This window comes from Calliphora vicina, chromosome 2, assembly GCF_958450345.1.
Source record: "Calliphora vicina chromosome 2, idCalVici1.1, whole genome shotgun sequence".
NCBI classification, from domain to species: domain Eukaryota; kingdom Metazoa; phylum Arthropoda; class Insecta; order Diptera; family Calliphoridae; genus Calliphora; species Calliphora vicina.
Genome location: NC_088781.1, coordinates 65,449,805 through 65,474,803, shown reverse-complemented (window position 1 = coordinate 65,474,803; position 24,999 = coordinate 65,449,805). Strand labels below are relative to the sequence as shown.

General features: G+C 29.0%; 1 protein-coding gene across 1 annotated transcript; it reads right to left on the bottom strand.

Annotated features, from left to right (window-relative positions):
- Positions 1 to 1,189: 1,189 nt before the first annotated feature.
- Positions 1,190 to 13,395, bottom strand: yellow-b (L-dopachrome tautomerase yellow-b). The gene is made up of 2 exons (XM_065500677.1): positions 12,997 to 13,395; positions 1,190 to 2,581 (listed from the first exon to the last, which is right to left on the bottom strand). Exons 1-2 carry the CDS (start codon positions 13,334 to 13,336, stop codon positions 1,464 to 1,466), a joined length of 1,458 nt encoding a protein of 485 aa, XP_065356749.1. The 5' UTR covers positions 13,337 to 13,395; the 3' UTR covers positions 1,190 to 1,463.
- Between the last annotated feature and the right edge of the window lie 11,604 nt (positions 13,396 to 24,999).

Sequence of the window (24,999 nt, the reverse complement as noted above, 5' to 3'; positions counted from 1 at the left end):
AAAATATTCCCAAAAAAGTGAATTTTTGGTTGTTTGTACATTGGGATCACTTTTAGTTCAAAGCTAGTAAATGGCATATTCCAAACATACTGGGGTATATAAAATTGTATTCCGTTTGTTATTTCCGCCATTGGAATTTTAGAACAAATAGGCTAAATCCGAAATTTAAACATAAAATGGATTTAATTTTGAAGGTCCTGTGAATGACCCCTATTCAAAATTATATATATTTTCATACCCACCATCCAAAAAGAAAGGGAGTATATTAATTTTGTCATTCCGTTTATAATATATCGATATTAATTTAAATTTCGACACAAGTCATTTAAAGTTTTAAGAAATTAATCAAATCTATATAAAATTCTGTACAGTTCATGCCCATAAGTGGCCAAAACTACATATTGATGGTGGATCTCTGTAATAAAATCTTTAAGAAAATAATAAATACGTTGTAATTTTGTAACCATTTTTTATTCCAGATTTGTATTTGGGTATTCTATTTATTCGATTTTTCTCTTGTTCGAATAAAACGAATAATTCGATTAAGAGACTTTATCTTAATAAAAATTTTAAGCAATTTAATGAATTTAAATATACATATATGTTCATTTATTCGTTTTATACGATTATTCTACATAAAATTGTTCGAATTTTTCGAAAGTGGTAATTTTTAAATTGTTCGAATAATTATTCGTAAGAAATTATTCGATTAATTGAACAATCATTACTCGAATGAATACAGTTTTTACTAAAAATCGGTAAAATTAAAATTTTCTGTAAAATTCAATTTTAAATCACGTATTTTTGGACTAGTAAAAAATAGATACATTTTTTTCACGTGTTTGGAAAAGCATTTTCTAAACAATAGTGTTAATTTTAGTGAAAGTCGGAGTTAATTGGAAAAATACTGAATTATTAGACACAATTTGCAAATCTCACACAAAAAAATTTAAAATTTTCGTAGTTTTTGAAATGTTGCTCATAAACATTTGGATCAGGGCTGGTAAAAGAATAATATCACTGATTTGGAATACATCTTAGGAGCTAAATTTAAAATTTCTAAAAAATACACAACAAATTTGTAAGTTTTTTAAAATTTTGTATCTCTCAGATGTCTCAGATTTGGCAACGCCCACAACGCCTCTTCTGAGGATTTCACAATTCGACCATAAATTTATAAAAAAAATGATTTTTACATTTTATTTTTATTAATAATAACTTAATTTATTTTTAGTTTTTAAATACGAATTATACATACATATACATATTTAGTTTACTACTGAGGTAATTTTTAACTTTTAAATAATTTTTCAATAAATTTACAACAAATACTATACACACGCTAAAAATATAATTAATATAAAATTATGGCCTTAATAACTAAATTTACACACATAGAAATTAAGAAGAAAAAAACTAAAACAATAATTAAAAATCAAGATCAAATTTCCAACAGGTTTTTATCACCTGAACAACAACATTATCGCAGCTGCTACAACCAACAAGTTCGCCAAAATCAATTGAGATCCAGCGTTTGTTGATCTATCACTATTGTTGTTTCTGTTGTTATTCGAAGCATTATTTAAAATATCGCCCAATTTGTTTATGATTTCGGGCAGAGGTTTTGTTTTAATATCACAAGCTGTATTTTCGATGGCATCTTTAACATGAGCAGTCAAAATGCGGAAGTTTATGGAGTTTGGAAACAGTTCACCGTAGAGAAATTCTTGCAAACGATTTGACAACACCCAAAGACGATCTTGATCATCAACTTTAATGTCACTGGGAAATACCATTTCAATGGGATTCATGTAGACACGACCTTGTGATTTGATCGTGTATGCCCGATTGGAAGTCTTCCAACATGCAACGGCATTTAAATTGGGCAAAGCATAAAATAACACTCCTGTCAATTGATCCAAAAATGAAGCTCCCGCCTGGGCATTTGGTCCTCGAGAGCCCAATATTTTAAATTCTTTATAAATTGGACCCTCAGTGGCCAAAGTTTTGTTGCGCAAAATCATGGTATTGACCGCAAATTCCATGGTAGAACTCAAGGGATGGAAATATAATGTGGAGTGGCCATCAGGTAGCATTTTACTTAGAGCTAAACCGTACAGACCATCATCCCACTGGAAATCACGACCACCTATACTGTAATTACCAGCCAATGGATCAGGATGGAAGTAATTATGTTGAACTCTCCACGATTCCTCTTGTTTCCATGAATAAACGACCAAACCCGGACTACCTAAATCACCAGCATAGGCGAAAGTATTTTCGCAATCACCATCCTCTATGGCTAAATTGGCATAGAATGAACTTTCTTTGACTTGATCTTCGGGGAAAATATGACGTCTGAGCAGGTTGTCATTGTGCAAATCGTATATTAAAAGCTGAGCTGGACCATAGAGCATAGTTTCCTCTAAAACGCTTGAAATACGAGAGTCTAAGACCCATAAACGACCACAGCGATCGGCACGCATACGGAAGGGTGACACCAATTCGGGATTCATTTCATTGAGATTGTGTGCTTCCCAACTTGGATATGGAATTAAAGCAGGAGATTTTGTTGAATTATCTGTAAAGGAAATTAAATAAATATTAATTACAAAAATTTAAATTAAAAGAAACTTAATTATTAATATGTATTAGGTCTATAACTTTTTTACATTTTTTGCAAATATCAAAATGGCCCTAGCGTAGTCGAATAGGCCATTGAATGTTATTTAAAAAATGGCATTACTTTTTCGCGGTTGTCTTCTTTATTTTATTTTTATCCAAAAAATGCAAATAGTTTTTTTTATAAATATGTATATTAGAGTTCGTTTGTGACCAGGTCACTTCATTTGTTTTTCGGGTATCATCATTTTTCTGAATTACGTAAATAAAAATAATGGCGTCGTTTTTTTTGGAAAATTTTCACTCATTGTGGTGGTTCAACGCCCTTAAAGACGCGGATGTTGAGCACATTTTTATTTAGAAAAAAAACGGTTGAATATATTGCAAATCTGATTTCACCAGTCGATTTTGCATCCAAAATTAAGACAATTGATGTTTTTTGAATACTTAAAAATAGATTTTTTAAACATGCACGATGGAAAGGCATTATCAAAATGGTACCAATATTTCCTTTATATCACAACCCGTTAAAAAGTTATGTTTTTTTTAATTTATTGAATCTTTTTGATTTACTCTAAAATTAGTTTACGTTTTAAGTTTTACATAAATTGAAACATGCTGAAATCCCAATTTATTTTATAAGTATTTAAATCCTATAACTATCTTTTGGTAGTTTCAGTTACGGTTGTGCAGTCTGACGACCTTTATAGATGTGAATGCGACAATGGAAGATCTTAGCAAAATGTGTCCCAAATAGTTAGATAACTATTTCCAGTCTTTCGAGAAAAACTTAAAAAAAAAATTTATTTTTTTTTCATATTTTGATTTTGTATACCCTACAACACCATAGTGGGGAGGATATTATGCGTTTGTGCAGATGTTTGTAACGTCCAAAAATTTAAGTCAAACACCCATCCTTAAAGTATACCGATCGACTTACAATCACTTTCTGAGTCGATTAAACGATGTCCGTCCGTCTGGCTGGTCGGCTTGCTGTCCATGTAAACCTTGTGCGCAAAGTACAGGTCGCAATTTTAATGATATTTTGATAAAATTTGGTACATATTATTTTTTTGGCCCAGTGACGAAGCCTATTGAAAATGGCTGAAATCGGTTCATTATTTCACCTAGCCCCCATACAAATACCTTCCCGAAATTTACAAGTCTATGGGTTTGTTCGATATTACTGTGTTTTCTTCTAAATCCAAATTGATGATTCGGAATACAATTGTTTTCAGTTAACATCCGGTACAACCTGTTCATAAGTATGTTCTCAAATAGCTTTGATATATTAGACAATAGGCTGATGGGTCTGTATGATTCTACTTTTGTGTGATCTTTTCCCGGCTTGGGTATCATGGTAACCAGTGAAACCTTCCATTCTGGAGGATAATATTCAAGTCGTAATATAGCATTAAAAATAAAAAGAATTATAATTATTGCTATCCGGGGTAGATCCATAAGCATCTTGTTGCTGATCTTGTCCATACGCTTTCTTGGGATTTAAATCAACAATAGCATTTTCGATCTCTCGAATCTCAAAACGTAGGGGTACGGCTGCTCCAAAATGGGGTGCAACAGGTGGCAACTCAATTGCTTCGTTTGATGTGTTCGGTGTAAATACTTTTTTTAAATGATTAACAAACAGATTCCCTTTTTCAGTATCATTTCTTGCCCAACCACCACTTGAATTTCGCAAGGGGGACTTACATATGACAGGTCTTTTAAGACTTTTTGTTGCTCGCCATAATGAGTAATCCGATTGCGGGGTTGTGTCCAGGCTTTCTAAATATTTATTCAATGATTCCATTTTTCGAAATTCCAAGAGCTTTTTAAGTCTTTTTATACAATCTTTAAGCTTCGATTTTAGTTGGGGGGATCTGTGCAATTGCCACTCTCTTCGAAATCATTTTTTTTTCATTTAAGAGCCGTTCGACATCAGCAGAATTAATTCTATTATATCTGATCTGTCGGGGGGTTTGGGTAGCATGTTGAGCAGCCAGTTTGAGATTTTTATCGAAATTGATAAGAGAGTGATCGATGATTTCTGGTGTTCTTAGCGGTATGTTTTCCGAGCAAAGTGTACTGACGTATTTTTTATATTTGAGCCAATTTATTCTTGTGCCTGCCATCGCTAAATTACCAGTCGGGGATACAGTTTCTAGGGGGCTCAATAAAGTAACAATAGTGGGTGAGTGATCTGAAGATAGTTCCAGCGAGGATTCAATTTGAATCATTTCTCTAGGGATATTTTTCATCACGCTAAAATCAATAACTTACATCCAGGAAACGGGGGCCTAGTGATTTAAAAAATCTATTATATTGACTTTCTGTAATCGAAAATATAGGGGTTGGCAAAAATCACACATTAAGTAGTGTTTGATTCGAGCTTTTATTAAAATTGCCGAGCCTCCGCATGCTCTACCTCTGGGATCTTTGGTGTCATATATTACATATCCATTTATTCCAAATGAACTTCTGGACGTCAAATGAGTTTCAGAAACCAGCATTACATCAATTTGTTGGTTTCTTAAAAAATATTCGACTTGGTTTTTGTGTTGGCGTATGCCGTTTGCATTCCAAAAACATATTCTTAGGCAGTTCATGGTCTGTTAAGCACAGCCTGCAATAACATTGATTGCATCTTAAGCATTTCTTGCATCATGTTACTCCTTGAGTTTGTAGAGTTATTTACCGATTGCACAAGATGACCTAATTTCATGGCGATCGGTACATATTTAGTCATAGCTCCCATATAATACACTCTTCCGAAAATCATTCACGAAAATAAATGATTGAAATTTAAAAAAAAATTATTTTACTTATTTACTTAGTGTAGGGTATTATATAGTCGGGCTTGACAGACCATACTTTCTTACTTGTTTTTTAATGGACTAATTTTTTTGCTCAAAAGAAAGCTTAGGTCTTTCAATGTCAATGTCATTAAATATGGAATATAACATCGTTCAAATATTCGCAGAGGCTTCGCTGGTTGGCGCGCATCCGAAATGGAAAATTTTCCATGACTTGGCGCATAAATCACGCTCAATTTAACCTATGGCATGGGTTATGTTGGCTATCATTGACACACATGAGATGACCACGCCCTCAATTCGATTTCAATTTCGATTTAATAGAAATGTTTACAAGGGTTTTATGGTAATTCTCGGAAGTGGATCTTATGTGGCAGCTATGGCCATTTATGGGTTGATCTTCAGAAAATTAGGAACAGCCATTTCTGTGTACATGAGTATTATTGATGTCGAATTTCGAATTGATTACATGAGATTGATTTACATGAGATTTATGATAATTTAATTGATTTTAGGAAGTGGGCCGATCTACATAGAATTCGGTACGGCGATTTATTTACATTATTTATTTTAGGAAGTGGACTTTCAAATATGGATTGATCTAAACAAAATATACTTTTGTGATTTCTTTTTATATGCAACAATTCTTTGCTGAATTTTGTATAAATACTGCTACTCTATAGGCATTATGTACCATCGGATGACGGGAGAAATCATAGATTGATTTCTTAGAGCTTGTCCTTTTATAGCAAAGAATTTTTCAAAAATTACCACTTTTTTGAAGGTTATCCCACATCTTGGTTGATAACTCTGGTTCTACTTGACTGATTTTACTAATGAACAAAGAATATTTGGAGAAAATTCCATTTCAGACGGACATAGCTAGATCGACTAGTTCTACGACCAATATTTTGATGTTACAAACGGAGTGACAAAATAAATATAAACAACCCACCCCACCCCATATTTTATGTGGGTTATAAAAAAAAGAAAAAACTCTTCGTTTCAATAATTTTTTTAAATTTTTCATATTTAGGAAACTATAACTAATAAAGTCTATATCTTGGACTCTGGATTCTGAAATTTTGCAATTTTGTTGCTAGTAGTAGTAATCAAAAACAATTAAGGTCGGTTTCATAGATTTCAAAAGGAAATCGTTTTTTCCCATATGCCAATACATAGTACGCATTCGTTAACAATTTGAAGCTTCAGCCTTAATTAGTCAAATTAGTTCATATTTACCTCAAATCGAAGTGTACAATTACATCTGATGATGCATGTGTTAACGCTACGAATTGATAAACCTCCAATAAGTAGTTAACATTAACCGATTACGTTACGATGAAAACTTGTTGGCTAATCAAGCCTTAAGTTTTAACCGCAAATAGATCTGTAATAATTAGTTAGATCATCATCTTATTTCATGATTGTATTTTCAACTAAATATTGACTATGTTTGAAAATTGATACACTAAATTGGATATTTGCACATAAAACATATTTATGGAAATAACCCAAAACAAATCAATCTAAATGGCAAATGAAACAAGTTCAAGTACATTTCTCAGATACAGTGCTCAGATGACAAATTGATGATTCAAGCCATACATTTTTGTTTTCCCAAACTTATTGACATGTTGCTGTTGCTTTTGCTGTTTTAGTTTCGTAAATTTTACAAAAAAAAATAAATAAATTTGAAATAATTGTTAATGTTATTGTGGTAATAAAATCAATTGTTATATAGTGTTGCATTAAATAACAAATAACAATAAAAATTATCATAATAATGAAAGTAAATATGAAAACACACATAATTGTATATGTTTTGATTATTTGAATTTATTTATTTGTTAAAATACGCTTGTATTTAAACAATGAATTAGCAAATCATTTAACATTTACGAGTGTTTAACTACTCGGATAAATACTCGTAAACATTCGAATTAACTCAACGTCAGACGAAGCACTTAAAATTTATCACTTTTAAATTTCAATTTCTACCCCTCCTTGTTTTGGGTGCAAAAAGGTGATTGATCTTTAAATGAATTTTGAAATTAAAACCAACAAAAAAACAATAAGTATGTAATACATTTTAATTTTCTTAATACGCGCAATTAGCAAGACAATGATTGAGTATGAAAAAAAATTAAATAAAATAAAGCAAATATTTAAAAAAAAAAAAAAATTATAAACACGAAATGGCCAAAAATGCATTTTAATTTCGTATATAATTTTCGAGCATCTTCAATTAAGTTTCAATCAAATGACAAATTGTTTTTGAAAGATTTAGCATTAAGTAAATCATTTGTCATTAGTCAAAAAATAAAAATTTTCTGCCCATATTTTCATTTCAATTAATGAATTTTTGTAGAAACTACAAAAAAAAATTTTGAAAGAATTTTTCAAAATATGTTCAAATATTATTAAAATTGTTTTTGTCTAATTTTTATTACAAATGAAACATTTTTAGATCAAGGCAACCGAACTTTTCCAAATTAAGGTGTGTGTGCTCAACAAACACATCCATTTGGTTGCTCTTTTTTTTATTTCATTAATTTAATTTTAGAAAAAAACACACACAATTTTACTAAAATAAATAAATAAATGAATTATCAAAGAAATTTTTGTACATTCATCGTATTTTTTTTTATTTTTATACAAATAAAATTTGAAATTTTACATTAAAATGTATGTAGGTGGTATGGTGGTGGCATTTCTATTTATTTATTAAATAAGAAAATATAAATTTTGTTTAATAAAACAAGTTATGGATTTGAAAATGTTTGTTTTCAAATATTTTTCAAAAAATTTATTTTTGTCTATTTTAAACTCTTCATAACAAAATCAAAAATTTTAAATTGCTCAGCACAGTCCTATTTATAAACAAGTTGCTAAAAATTATGCTGAATGTTTTAAATTTAGCCAAAATTACTCATCAAGATTCAAAATTACACAGTTGGAAATACATATCGAGGGCTTATAATTAAGAAGGGTTATCTGCTGGATATTATAACCCCTTTTGAATATCCATGTCAAACAGAAAACTCTATTTACACAACTAGTTTAAATAGTGTAGTTACAATCAGTAACTACAATAAAACTGCTCCAAGTTATGTCAAAAAATTAAAATTTCAAATATTCAATGACGATTTGTTCAAACTTTGTTATCTTATTTGATATCTTTAAGAAGGATATTATTTCATAAAAATAGAACAAAACCAGTAAGAATAGTATTTACAAACCGGTTAACAAAAAAACCAGTTTGTCTTCCCAATCTCTGTTTTTGTGAACCGGTTCATTTAAATTGTGTATTTTCTGTTAACTGGTTTATTCGAATAATCGAATAAATTTATTTTCCAATTAAAATTTTATTAAATAGTATTTACAAAGAAATATATTTGAGAAAAATATGTCAAAGAAACAAAACCATTAATTCATAATGTTAAACAAATTTTGCCATCATTTGAAATTTTACTAGAGTTAAATTTCTTTAATATATTTTGGATTAAAACTCCAACATCCCAATATTATAAAACTTAACTGAAATACATAAACCTTGTGACAAAATAAAACCAAGGAATGTATAAAGTATGTATCTGCAATAGAATTGGAATGTTGTTGCAATTAATAACAAACAATTTTGACACAATTGATAACACAGGACAACAAAATCGAAAAAAATTTAGAGGCTTTTTAAACCGCTACACAATTTTGATTTATTGTAGTTCCAGTAGTACAAATATGGTACAAATTTTAAATTCTGTGGAGAGTTTTTTTTTAAAAATGTTTAAGTAAAATTGTGATTTTTTTTACGTTTCTCCACATCATCATAATATTAATAGGCAAGTCGATTTATTTAGACCCCTTTTACTCTCACATTATACATTTAATTTGGGCAAGAAATATACTATTTTAAATGGATTTATTCACAGAAGTGCAGAATATATATTTTATTGAAATCGGTTCAGTTTTTTAGGAGTTATAAGCGTTTAAAGATGTTACTAACACATATGCAAAAACGTGTACATGTGAACCTTAAGCTAAAAAGTAAACAAAGCATTGCGTGTTTGTTCAATTTGTTGTTGTAAATAAATAGGAGAAACAATTAAAGAGTATTGATTTCGCTCTGTTTTAAGTGAGAGTTGTTATAGAAAACAAAGAAGAAGAATTTAGTAATTTAAATTCGCTTTAATAAATATATTTTGAAGGTGTTTTTTTATTTTCTAACTCCCATATGCATAAACAATTTTTAAATTTATCAAAGGTTTATAAAACAAAATTTGTTTTATAAACCTTTGACAAATTTAAAAAACTGTTTATGCATATGGGGGTAAATATGTAATTTTAGATAAGTAAATAGTTATTTTATAATTGTGACGATTTTCAACGGTTTATCACTGCATGAAGTTTAATGAAAAATGGAACGGGTCGGAAAAAATGGTGAGTCGCCTCCCATACAAAGTAAATAGTTATTTCTAAATATTTTGTGAAATATAATTGCAAGATTCTTCAAACTTAGTCTAAATGGCTCTTTTATAAATTTTCATAGTTTCGCTGAAATTGGAATAGTGGGCGTGGCACACCCTATACAAAGTATATAATTAATTTCGAATATCTGTAGAACTATAATTGTAAAAGTGTTTAAACTTTTAGCGAATTAATTTCTTATTACTGTGCGGAGTTTAGCTGAATATAGACGGAATTAGATTAGAGGGCATAGCACCCAAAATGGGAGAGGTCGGAAAAGGATGTGAGTCACCTCCCATACAAAGTAATAATTGCAATGTTCTTCAAACTTTATCCGCATAGCTCTCTTACCATTTTACACAGATTGGCTGAAAATGGTCGGGATTGCATTAGTGGTCGTGAGGCAAAGTAAATAATTAATTTTGAATATCTGGAGAACTATAATTCTAAAAGAATTTTAACCCTGTATCAATCAATTTATTACCATTCTAAGAAGGTTAGCTAAAAACGAATTTATTCCTTATTACTGTGCGAAGTTTAGCTAAGCATGATCGGCTTAGTAGGAATGACCAATCCCTTATAAAGGAAAGTTAAAGTAAAGCTTGATATTTACATAAGAGGTTTTAAAATGGGTGGGATCAGAGCAGTGGAGTGGTATCTCCCATACAAAATTAGTTAATTATTTTCGACTATCAAGTAAACTGTAATTGAGAGATTCTTAAATTTTGTATGTGTTATTTTCGTATTTCCATTCATATTTTTTTAATTTTACTAGGGTAGGGGTAGCGAAGTGCACCGGGTTATACTAGTAATTAATAATTACTCAAAAACTGTTGGTCCGATATTATTAAAGTAAACTTACAATATCAAAACGCATGTAAAACAAATAAGAGAGCTATATTTGGCTGTGCCGAATCTATACCCTTCACCAAATTATACTTCAAAATAAAAATTTTAAATATTTTTAAGTAAACAAAATTTCTTTTTTTTAAAGTAGTTTTTTTAATTTTTTGGAAAAAAAAAATTTTTCGAATTGTTTCTTTTTAAATTTATAATTTTTTTTTTTTAATATTTAGCGAAAAACAAACATTTGGTGGAAAAAAATCGTTAGATAATATTTTTCCCGATTTTGACCCATTGTAGGTCCGACTATGGTCGTATATACGTCGTTGCAAAGGTCTTTGAAATATCTATCATTAGATATTCATATTGTATATATTAATGACTCCAGATATAGGCCAAAAATCGAGGTTGTCCTGGTTTTTTCCTTATATCTCAGCCATTTGTGGACCGATTTTATCGATTTTAAATAGCAACCGGTACGGAAGAATTCCGGATATATTAATGTATGATTCGTGTATGTAAGTTATTTGGTGCCTTCGGAAAATTTATTTCAACAGACAGACGGACATGGCTTAATCGACTCCGCTATCGCTATCGACCGATTTTATCGATTTTAAATAGCAACCGGGACGGAAGAATTCCGGATATATTAATGTATGATTCGTGTATGTAAGTTATTTGATGCCTTCAGAAAATTTATTTCAACAGACAGACGGACATGGCTTAATCGACTCCGCTATCTATAAGGATCCAGAATATATATACTTTATAGGGTCCGAAAATTATATTGTGGAAATTACAAACAAGCAAATACAATTTTGTGAAAATGTGCGAATTCACTTAATTGTGAATAAATTCGAAAAGAATCCATCGATTTTTGTTATCGATATCACATTTTGTTCATATTAGATGTGGCTTTGCGATTTTTCATAAGTTTTTTAAAACAAAAAGTATATATCCTCTTCAGGGTATATACTTGTAAAAAAGAGGGAAATAAATCTGTAACTTCTCATGTTCAGGTCTTAAGAGGATTTATTATGTGGTTAATGAAATTATTCTCAAACCGTCTTTCAAGTATGTCGTAAAATGTGATAGTGTAAAGACGGCTTAAACGAAGAGACTTACATACTTATTTTTTCTCCGATAACATTTAAATGCATGAATCTAGCAGGGTGAAATTTATAATATAATCAAGTGATTTATACGAAATGCACAAAAATCGGTGATGAGTAAATAAGATTCGGCACAGCCGAATATAACACTGTCACTTTTTAATGTGTTTAAAATGTTTAACGAAATTATTCTGTTTTTCTTTTTTTACCACCTTAACATTAGATTTTAGCATTTTGTACTTAGCAATGATGATTCAGTCAGTCAGAAATTATGGTATATTTATCAAGTAAACCCCTATCGTATGGTATTTTCGTGCCTGCTGAGGATAATAATAGTTATTGAATAAAGTAATGGTCTGAATTAATATTTATCCAAAACAATAACCGTCTTCGACAAATCCTTGTTTAAATTTGAAGTTTTCCCAATACACCTATTTTATTGTCCAAGTCTAAAAGAAATTTAAATTAAAAAAATTAAAAAATTTTTCACATGATATACTTCCGCTAGTAGAAATCGTTGATTTTAATTTGGAGAAGTTTTCCTACACACCTATTTTTTTGATCACATGTGTATGTCTTTAATTTCCCAAAATTTGTCTAATATGCAAATGTGTCACAAAATTAAAGTTATATCTATAAACTAAATTAAAATCAATAATCCAATTCAAAATCTATTGACATTTCCAATTCGTACAAAATTAAAAACATCATAAATATTTAGGTCTTTTAACTCTTTAAAGGAATACGAAAGTCTTGTTTATTTAAAAATTTAAAAAAAAACTATGCTAATTAATAAATAAAATAAGAATAAATTCAACCGAATTTTAATATTCGGTAATATTCAAACAGACACGCATATCTCAGTCATCATCAAAGTTTGATTTATTTTTTTGCAACTACATCGTCATGGAGGTTTGTCATAAACTCAATATACACTAAATCTAAATACATACATGCATAATTAAACTATACTAAAATAAAATAATTAAATTTTTTTAATGTTTCTTATTTAATTAGATTTGCTTGCAATCCATACTCTATTATTAAGCAATTTTAATTGAGTTGTTTGAAATTCACGTTCAAAGACCAATTAACTTACAAACTAACTAACGAACTAACTACCAAAAAAAAAAACTCACCATTTAGATCAAGGTAGGCCAATGAAGCCGGCACTCCATCGCGCCAACGTGGCAGAGTTACAAACAGTCTTGATTGATAAACTTCAATGCCAAATGGTATGACATTTTCTGGCTTGAATTCATAGCGTTCGATGGCAGACCAACGTTCCTCAGCGCTGGCATATTTAAAATCGATTTCTTTCCATTCGTATGCAACACGCAAATTGTCATTTGAATGCACATGGCCGATTAAATGTGTTGCCAAAATGACAAACAATATCGTTGACGTTGTCGTCTTTAGTGTTGTCCACAAATTAGTCATTTTCTTTGCTTTTGTATGGCAAAAATTCAAAATGCACATAAATCAATTAACACATGAATTATTTATTCTTCTTCTATAGATTTGTAGTACATATAATTTTGAGTATTTATTTTTTGTAAATTAATTTGTTCCTTAACTTTGGCTGGTTTCTGTGGTTCTTATGCAAATTATCACAGATTTGCATTGATCTGCAAAAAAAAATAAAATAAAAGAGAATGGCAATGATATTAATAAATTAATTAATTCATATTAAATTATAACGTTTATTTAAAAATATGTACATACATATATACAAATTAATTTTGTTTCGTTTTTAAAATTCTATACACTTTCAATATTTGATTAAGTTTGCTATTATTTAATTGCTACAAATGACCTTCAAATACCGGATCAAGTTTTCTTAAAAAATGATGTTTGTTTTTATTTTGAAAAATCCGACAATTTCATAAACTCCATGCCACACTCACACATATTCAGTCGTGTGCACGCACACGCATTCATTGAAACCAATTTAAACTCGAATCTATTGAATTAAACTCTGCTCTTGACAATCACTTCGAAAACCTCGGGCAAATCATAAAAGCTGACAGAAACACACAAAACCGTCAGACACATAGATAATAGACAGTTAGACAGAGAGTCTGCTTGATAGAGAGTTGATACGTACAAACATACTTATTCAACAGTATCTATTTAACAAATACAGTAACTAGCAAAACTAATGCAATATTTACACACTATGTATTAACATTAGATCGATTTATTTTAGACTGGTTTACTTTGTAAATAAATTATCTATATTTAACACAAGTGTAACATTCATTCACCTATCACGTTTATCTAATTCGTTATTCTATTTTCATCGTAAAAGAAACAAGTCGAAAATTACCATAAATTTTCCCTTTGTTGTTTCACATTCATCCATATAAGCTAAATTTTATTTATCTTTAGAAGTAAAAAAAGGTACCTAAAGCCCACTAACTCAATTTTGACCATATACGCTTAATATCATGTTGCTAGGTTCATTAGCAGGGAAACCGGAAATATGCTCTAAAAAAAGAGCTTTAAATATGCAGTAAAAACTTTAAAATATGCTCTTAAAAAAACAAACTTTTACATAATTTTTAACCAAAAAATATACTTTTATTTAAAAAATCAATACAATTAATTTCTAAAAAGGTAAAGTAACTTAAAATAAACAAAAATGACAAAAACTAAATCAAGTATAACAAAATATAAATACAACATAAAAACAATAGGAATTTATGTTATGAAAAGGCCTCGAGAGGTATTTTTTGCTGATATTTTATATAAATATAAAGTCACTTCTTCAATTAAAGTTATTATTGCAATAAATTACAAAATGTTGAATTAAATTTTCCAATAAAAATCGTTGTCTATTGGATCTGAATACATTTTTATACATAGAAAATGTTCTCTCGACATCAATTGATGTTATAGGAGCAAATTTAAAAGATAATTTGGGGATTCAAACAGTCTCCTATTAGGTCGTATTGTCATAATGTCATAAAATATTTTTTTAGTTTAAATAAATTTTTGTTGGGTTTCAAACAAAAAAGTTATAAACTAATAAGACTTTTAGAACTATGTTTATTGGTTTGTCATAAAATAACACTTTTTTGTTTGCAGCACAACAAGAATTTGTTTAAACTAAAAAAATATTTTACGACATTATGACAATACGACCTAATAGCAGACCGTTTGAATCCCCCAAATATTTCTTTAACGCTTAGAACGGTTAAATTTGAATTAGAACTAAAATTTTATATTTAGATGGCGCTGTTATTAAAATAGTGCTTATTTTGTATTAAAAAAACCATATATTTTTCAATTTTTAATTTTAAACAAAGGAAGTAAAACAACAGCGAAAAATAAGTAAGACAAAATTTTTTTTTGATAAAGTCAAAATATGCTATTAAACAGTAAAAAACGCTCTAAAACGCTTCTTAAATAGTTTTGAAACGTGTAAATATCTTAAACATGTGCCCATTAGACTCACCAGAAAAAACATGCATTTGCATATTTTGGTTTCCCTGTTCATTAGTTATTATAAAATAAAATTCAAAAAGTATTATTAAGACCCCCGGCGCTACGAACAAAGTCCCCAAACCGAAAATGTGGGGCCTTATGAATTATAACCCAAAAATTCTAAATGAAATAAATCCCCTACGAAAGGAACTAAACCCCCAAACCAAAATGAAACAAAAAACCGGCTTCGCATACTAAAAACTTTTTGCATTGCCGGAGGAAACCTTTACGCCCGGTCGTAGCACGTTGGGTTCAAATGGTATAAAAGTGACGATTAATTGAAATTTAGAAATAAAGTTTTTATAATAAATTTTGGTAAAAGTAGATATAATTCTACATCACTAGCTGTAAAAATCAATCAACTAAGTTGTTTACTTTCTTTTCAGTTAGCAAATTATTGCTGTTTTTTAAAAAAGGGGAAAAAATTGGAAATATTTACAATTCAAACGATTATTGTTAGTATTAAATCTATTAAAAGTTAATCTTTTATAATGGAATCTTCAACATCAGGTATTAAAGTATATATTACATTATTTTTTTTTTAAAATTATGTGTATATATTTTTAATATTTTTTTTTAAAAGGTCTAAAATTGGGTTAATTTCCGCATTTAATGGGCCACAAGTATTAAGTTAGTAATAGTTGAAATTAGTTTTATAGATTTTAGAATAGTATAGGATATAAGCTTATATTTAAGAAAAAAAAGTCCTGACAATGCCCGGCCCTTTTTTTATTTTCATTTTTGTGTAAAAACTCTGGTTGTCATTTATTTAACAAGACCAGTAAATGATAACAACGATGAAGAAGTGATGATGATAATGATGAAGACGATTATTATAATGATGATGAAGATAATGATTATAATAAAGTTTATGATAATTGAGATATTTGTGGTTCATTTGAGAATGCAGAATAATACAAATATTTTAATATATTTTTTATTAAGAAGGTAAAACGAAACCAAAGATTCCCCCAAAACTTTTAAATTTTAATTTTTGTATTTACTGATTTTAGTGAAAGAAAAACTGGATACAAATTTATACTAATAGGAATACATATTACATATTAACTTATTCTTTAAATTTATATTGATTTCAAAGTTACAGCGAAAATTATATTTTTCCGAAACACAAAAAACGCCAAACAGGTTAAAATTTTTTTTTCCATTTTTTTTAAAACTGTGTTTTTATGTATTTATGATTATTCATAATAATATGCTTTAATTTCCAATTTTATTTAATAATTTTTCGCTTTCCATGCCAAAGTTACAGCATAAATTGTCAACAAAGGTCTATTTTTTCCAAAAAACAATAATGCGCTTAAAGGGTTAAAAAAAATTATTTTTTTTTAACTTTTTTTTCTAAAATGCTGTGCTTTCATGTGCTTATAATAACTCATCAATAAAAAATATTATATTTTAAAACTACGGCTTCTATGAATTAATCGCCACTTTGGGTACCATCGAACCCACTGTCCGACGTTTTGGAATATTTTGAATAATGAAGTTGTTATTATTGATCTATTTGGGTTTCATTTTTTTTCTTGTATGAATCTTCTGCATTCGTTTTGGAGCTTTAAGTATATTTTAGAGAAAATCAAGTTCAAAAAACTAAGGAAAATAATTCCCGGGAATTCTAACTCTCGACAACAGTGGAACTATTACTAAAACATAATACAAAGTAAGTGGTAACGTTTTCAAGGTATATAATTGGTTACAGTGTTGAGTTTTAATCATTGCAATTCGATTACACTGTGCTCGAAATTGACACTTTTTTTCTGTCAAGAAGAGCACCCAGTGGGTTACGCGAATATATGTTATGCAACCTCCTCCATTTTCGAAATAACGGTATATCTCGAAAATACGAGTTAACCTAAAAAACGGTTAGCACCACTGAATTCAGCGTACCCACCGGTGCCCCGCTTGACAGTTTTTTCAACTAGCACAGTGTTATTAGTAGAGATGACAAACGGGGAATCCCGTTTTTCATAAATAAATAGGGGAAATTGTCATTTGTGTGTGCCTTTTTCATGCATTTTGACATTCTACATGCCCGAATATCACAAAGTGATGTCCAGCAAAGTTGTTAAGCTCAACTCCTGCTACAATATAGTTAATAAAGGAAAACGGTATTTTTGTTTTTCCTTGAATGGGGCTCTTGAAAATCAATTCTTCACCCTTTCTTGTAAGTTGTCTAACAAAACTCAATTTAAATTCAAATGAAATAGATTTTATCTCAGCTCGAACAAAATGAAAATATTTCGATTGCTAAAAGGCTAAAAGATAAAAGATAATGTACTGGTTTTACCAGTATGTACATTAGGCTGTGTCGATTTGTATGGACGATCAAAAAGTAAAAAATCGTATAGCAGAAACGCAATCTACGGAAAATTCTAAGAATGTTTCCTCAAGAAACTATAGGTCTAAAATCAAATCCTATCTTGTGCATTTCGTCTTTTATCACAAAGTATACAGAGGTGTCAAATTTGACAGTTCAAAAACACTAAAATCAGCTTTTTTTGAAATTGTTTCGATAGAAAGAGAAAACAAATTTGCGGTTTAATACAGACAGTGCGTTAAAACAAACAACTATATAAATAAGCACAAAACCAAACCAGTTGAAATTGTTTCGCGCGAAAGAGACAAATATATTTTTTTGCCGTGTCGCCTCTGTATACTTTGTGCTTTTATCGGATTAAAAAAATAAATAATGAAATTTCATTGGATAAAAGACGAAATCGCAAGATAGGATTTGATTTTAGACCTATGGTTTCTTGGGGAAAATTTCTTAGAATTTTCTGTAGAATGCGTTTCTGCTATACGATTACTCATGCCAGTATTTTATGCTTTTTAGTGTCTAATAAAAATTAATTGCTAAAAAAAAAAAATAAATAGTTATGTACGTTTCTTTCTTATAATTTTCGGGATTTTGGGATTCTTTACCAAATCCCGAACCCCGAGATTTTCAAAAATCAGTCCCGATTAGCATCTCTAGTTATTAGACAGATACCACCACGTGATGGCAAATGTTGTATATGTAATGAAAATCATTTTTTTAGGTCATTTTGAATCAAAAACATCACGCACCAACACCAATTTCTAAAATAAACCTATTTTTTTTCTCTTAAAAATTATATAAAAAATGCATATTTTTTTTGCAGGTGTGAGTGTTACATCCCTCATTTAAAATTATCTTTTGAAGTACATGTCCGCAGTTATTATTAAAATAAAATATATTTGGGGTATTCACACGGTCTACTATTTGGTCATATTTTCATAATATCCTAATATATTAGGATAGTTTAATCAAATTTTTGTTGTGTTTGAAACATAAAAGTTCTAAACTAATAAGACTATTTGAACTATGTTTATTGTTTTGTCATAAAATTATTTTTTTTTTGTTTAACCTTCGCTTTACCAAAGGTTTTTTTATGTACATGGTTTACCAATACCCACCCACTACACTTCTATAAATATATGCGACGAACGAAATTTTAAAAAATTGAAAAAACCTTATAAAAAGTTTAAAATGGTTCTATAAAATTCTATAGAACTCTAAAATTTGTTCAGTGAGTACAAATTTAATTTAAATCGCAACAAAATTAAAAAATATATTAAACCAATAAAATCGATGTGGTCACCCGGGTGGGTATTGGTAAAGCGAAGGTTAAAACACAACAACAACTATTATAACATATTAGTACATTATGACAATATGACTAATAGCAGACCGTGTGAATACCCCAATTGTATTTCAAAATAATTGAAAATTTTTAATGAAAAACTTTATTGCGTTTGGTGCGTGAACTTTTTTAACAACCGCGAAAAACTAATATCGTGGTTTTTCATATTTTTTTAATGCTCTATTCGACTACGCTATGCTAATTTGCCAAAAATGTCAATAGTTATATCCTTAGTGTTGATGTTGTTGAGACAAGAACTGAGGAATTTAGAGCGATACATCTTCTTATATAGTCCCCTTTAGCCATATTTTCTAAATATTAGTTGCCATATTACTTTCAGATTGATTGATAGCGGCTGTAATTTCATTTATACATATTTAGGCAATTCTGGAGCTACAAATAATGGAAATTATTTATGCAAGGCGAGTTATACTCTGAGTTAAGAGTATCATATTATATTCAGTTAATAATTATGGGATGACATCAGCATTCCAAAGAGAATTGTATAGTTAAATAGTTTTTACTTGCATTGAAAGAGATGGAGCTCTCCTAATGTACGATCATGTATAATTTATGAATAACCACTTTTCATTGATGCTGATGAAAAGTTTATTAAATAAAAAGTTTTTGTTTCGCATGACTACAAATGGAAATGAATAGAAATCTTCAAATCAATTATTGTTGCTTTTGTTTTGCACTACATTGCATGTGTCGATTACATGATCATATTTATCAAGAGTTGATTGATTGTATGTTTGTGCATATGCAAGTATACATTTACACAATTCAATAAATATTGCCAAAGTGTTAACGATCGATAGACAGCAGAAGTTAAACTAACAAAATTGATTTAATATTTAATACAGTATTTCGCAACGAACACGAATTAAGCGTTAACTTATAGGAGATGGGTGGGATACAGATCATGTTTTATTTCTGATTTCGTTACAGTCATTTTAATATATTTTACTATAGATGGCAATTAGATAGTTAAGGAAAGCGAAAAATGTAAGTCTGCCGTCAAAAACCTACTTCTGGGGAATGTAATGGCATTTATATTATTATTATTATAACACCCGTATCTGTAAAAAGAAAGTAATTTTTTCATTAAAATTTCTGGATTGATCCATTCTGTGAATATTAACTTTATGGAATTGGGAGTTTTTCTGCCATGAAGCGAAATGACGATATTAATTATTGTCATTTTCAATTGATATTGACAAACTATGATAAAACTCAACGCTAATATTTTTATAAGTGAAAACCGCATTATTCTCTGTCAATATATGATGACAAAAATGCATTTAAACCACATTGTAGGAAATTGTATGATTTACAAATTTCGTAATCATTTCCAAACCACATACATTGCACAATTAGACTGAATAAATATTTAAAGTTATTGTGATTTTTTAAACATTTGATCTGCAATCTAGTGGAATATATTAATAATTTTGGTTGACTGTCATTCATTGCGATTTTACTGGCCTAGAAAAGTTAAAAATGCCTTAGAAAAATAAATTTTTATCTGAAATCCGAATACTGTAAAATAACTGAATTTAAATTAAAATTAAATTTAAAAAAATAAAACATTCAAACGACAACAACTATTCAAGTTGTCAATGTCAGTGCGAATATTCGAGAAAACTGTATTATTCATGAACACATGTTTATAAATCCATATTTAAAATTTATCTTACAAAACATTCAATTTAATATAAAAAAAAAAAATAAACAAAATTACGTAGTTAGACTTTAAAGCCATTAACTCTTAAGTGATTCTTAAGTTATTTGACCTTTAAAAGTAAATAACATAGTTTGTACATACAATATGCCAGTGGAATTTATATGAAATATCTATGTATAAGAAGAAAAAAAAACTTCAATTACCAAAAAGACGCTGAAAAAATTGAAGAATTATATCGAAAAACCTCAACTTCTAATGATAAAGTTGACGAGACGAACACGTATGTATGTCTGTATTTAGGTACGGGTTAATAATGAAGGTAAATAAATATACATGAGTTATTTTTTATACACTTGTATTTTGCAAAAAAAAAAACTCACTTTTTATGGCTTGAAACAAAAACAGTCAGTCTATAGGGTTGTCAATTATTCGAGTTTCATTTTATTCGAATAAAAGTTTACCATTTTTATACCCTTCGCCATGAGTGGCAAGGGTATATATAAGTTTGTCATTCCGTTTGTAATTTCTACATTTATCATTTGCAACCCCACAAAGTATATATATTCTGGATCGTTATAGATAGCGAAGTCGATATAGCCATGTCCGTCTGTCCGTCTGTATGTTGAAATCAACTTTCCGTATCCCCTAAATAACTTACATACATGATTCATACATCAATTTGTCGGGAATTCTTCCGGCTCGGTTGCTATTTAAAATCGGAGATATAAGAAAAAAAAACCGGGAAAACCTCGATTTTTGGCCTATTTTTGATTTTCTGGATTACTAAGTCTTTAATATAGACAATATGGATATCTAATGCTAGATATTTTAAAGTCCATTGCAACGATGTAGATAAAGCTATAGTAAGTTGGACCTACAATGGGTCAAAATCGGGAAAAATATTTTTTAACCCGATTTTTTTTTTCATCAAAAATTTTTTTTTGTCATAAATTATTTTTCCAAAAGAAATTTTAAAAATTAAAAAAAAATTTGGAAGAAACTTTTTTAATAAACTATTTCGAAAGGAAAAACTTTTTAACTTAAGGATCCATATTCTGGATCCTTAGAGATATGTATGTACTTTATAGGGCCGCAAATGAATATTTATATTTCATGGTAAAAAGGTATAAACATTTTTATATTCATTATTAAAAAGTTCGGCGGAACCTTACAATTTTGTACGAAGTTCGGGTATGGTTAAAAATGTGCGTATGATTATACTATCATTCATTCCCCAGCTAAATTATTATTTGACTAGACTTTTATTATAAATTCTGAATACGAAATATCAAAATCTCAAACATCCCCAGCAAAAACTTTAATTACCACGCAATGGGTTAAAAATCTAAATTCTGTGCTCAGAATGAACTCATCCAAAAGAATCGAAAGTAAGAAACTAAATAACAGATAATAAATAAGTAATTATACGACAACTTCTAAGTAAGCAGGTGGTATGAACATCAAAGGCGATCAAAAAGTAAGTTATTGAATAATTGCTAGACATTACCAAATTTTGTATGTGTCATTGCTAAAGTAATTAGTTGAAATACCAATATATATGTAGTGAAGAGTTATTATCTTATAATGTTAATTAATTTTTTGAAAATATTAAGTTTTACTGGGTTTTTTACAAATTGACTCTATCGAAAGTCTAAAAAAATCCTTTAAGTGTACTATGAAAACAAATATCAAAAACTTGATTTTTAGCATAAATTTAAAAATTCAACAAAAACAAAATTGCCAAAATAAAAACTGCAACCTTTTCATCACAATTTACTCACTCATTGCCAAGACCATTATAAAAAAATTATATGTTTTTTTCAAATTTTAAACTCAGCACAACGTTTTGTAAGTGAAGAGAGCGAAGGAAAAAAGCCGGCTTTTTCTGTTGTTATTGTTGCAAAAAAAAAACTACTGAAACACAGCTGCAAAATTTTAAGCGATTTGTTGTTTTTGCTGATGTTAAGAACGGGTGTTACAAATTTAGGTATTATATTTTTGTGATAAAGTTTATTTTAGTATACTATGGATTTATTAGAAAGAAAACACTTTCTTATCATACTTGTTTAAAACTTAAACTGCTTGAAATGTTTTTTGAATTGTTTCTGAATTAGAAAGTAGCATGTCATAAATATTTAACGGCATCTCACAAACGAATGTAATGGGATTAAATCGCAAAGCTGCCAACCAAAACTGCAGACTACTACAGTTAACCCTCCGTTACTCGAAACTGATCTAGTTGATCAGTTGTTATTGTAAATTTTTTTAAACACCCTAAGTTTTAAGCTATTTTTTGATAAAAATATATTTATACTGCAATTTTATTTTTATTATTCTTTTAAATACTTTGAATTTAATATTGTTTTTATGTTTTCGAAATAAAAAGTGAAGAGATTATTTTCAAAAGCTTCTTATTTCAAATGCTTTGATCTCAATTTGATACATTGCAACTAGTCTCGATTGAAAGTGATTGCTAAATCTTTATATATAAAAGAGTAACTGATTGTCTGACTGATTCAAGGATCCCTTTATGGATCCACTAAGAAGGGGTTGTTGGAAATTAGGAGGTTAAGGGCGTAAAAACGCATAAATTATTCCTTATATCTTCTAAACTAATACATATACAATGAATACTTAAAATGCGCAGACACCTGTCTGCTGTTTTGGTACTTTTTTAAATTCGAACTACTTGGGGGATAAATTGGTTAAATACTGTATTTTAGTACTATTTTGGTACCTTTTAAACTCATAAACATAGAAATTAAATTTAAATCGCATATTTTACTTGTTAAAAAATACGAAATATAGATTTGGTACTTTTTGTAAATTCGAACCATTAAGAGGTACAAATTGTATTTACTTTTAGTACTTATTCCATAAAATACGTTTTTCTAAAAATATTATGTGAGAGCACATAACGTTATGTGAGAGCACATAACGATACTGAAATTTATTTGAATAAAATTTGTATCATATCAATGGGGAACAAAAAGTACCAAAAGGGTTTAAAACCAGGAAAATACTTTTTGTTCATAACACTGTGCTAGATGAAAAAAACTGTCAAGCGGGGTAGCCAGTGGGTTAAACTAATTCGGATATGCTAAATTCAGTGGTGCCAACCGTTTTTTTAGGTTAGCTCGTATTTTCGAGATATACCGTTATATCGAAAATAGAAGAGGTTGCACAACATATATTCGCCTAACTCAAAAACGGATTAGTTCCATGAATAAACTGAAAAAACAGAAATTCCGCAATAAAATTATATTTAAGTAAGACTCAACATGTTTTTAATCTTAGTAGTCGTTTAAGAAATATAAATTTTTATTTTGAAAAAAAAAAATTTTTAGAAAAATTTCGAAATTTTTGGTTTTTAAACCGACATTAACGCGGTTTGTTGGGCCCAAAAAAAATATCGTGTAAATCAAATTCGCGTAACACGAGGTTCTAATTTAGAACGAAATGCTTTTGTGGGGCCAACAATTTTTTATTTCGTGTAAAACAATACATCAGTCACATAACAAAAAAGAAATTGGGACCTAAAAATCGCGTTAAATAGAAAACACATATCGTCACCTTAAATGAAAGCGGACGTTACTACACAACATTTCAAAATTGAGTTGTTGATTGATTGAACAATTGCCAAGAATGCTCTATTATTGATTTTATAACGTATCCTGTAAAAACAATAAAAATGTAGTTACGTTCGTTTGCATTTAAGGCGACGATATACTATATGTATTCTTTAAGTAAACTTATTTTATTCGTACTTTTAAAACTTACTTAAAACAAAAGTAAAGTAAAAAAAATATTTCTAATCGAAAAGCAAGGAAAAAATGTCAATTAAAAAAACAAAATATTCTAATACATAAAAGAGATCAAAACATAACAAAAAATTCATAAAAATTAACGAAGTTTTCAAAAAATATCTTTTATTCGCTTGTTTTTTTTCGATTCTTGTTGTTTGTTGCCGCGTTATATAAAAATCGTGAAAAAATGGTTGCTAATTTGAGTTCGCGTTATATCGAATTCGCTTAAATAAAGTACCGCGTAAATGGAGGCTTACCTGTATATATTATATATCAACGTATAGAAAGAAAATTGTGTCTTCTTTTCAGAAATGTATACAATTTTTAAGAATTAGTAGCTCCATTTTCCAATTTTTCATGCCGTTTTAAAAAACAAAAATTTCGAAATGTTGGTAAAAAATGTCTAAAAAGACGGCGAAGATTGAAACATGTTAAGTTTTTGTTAAAGGTAATTTTATTACGGAATTTCGTTTTTTTCAG

What these genes read in the sequence shown, in the direction of transcription:
- yellow-b (XM_065500677.1), bottom strand. Translation starts at nt 13,336, where the DNA reads ATGTGCATTTTGAATTTTTGCCATACAAAAGCAAAGAAAATGACTAAT. An exon ending in GGCCTACCTTGATCTAAATG is followed by an intron (nt 2,582 to 12,996) that starts GTGAGTTTTTTT and finishes TTTCCTTTACAG; the next exon opens with ATAATTCAACAAAATCTCCT.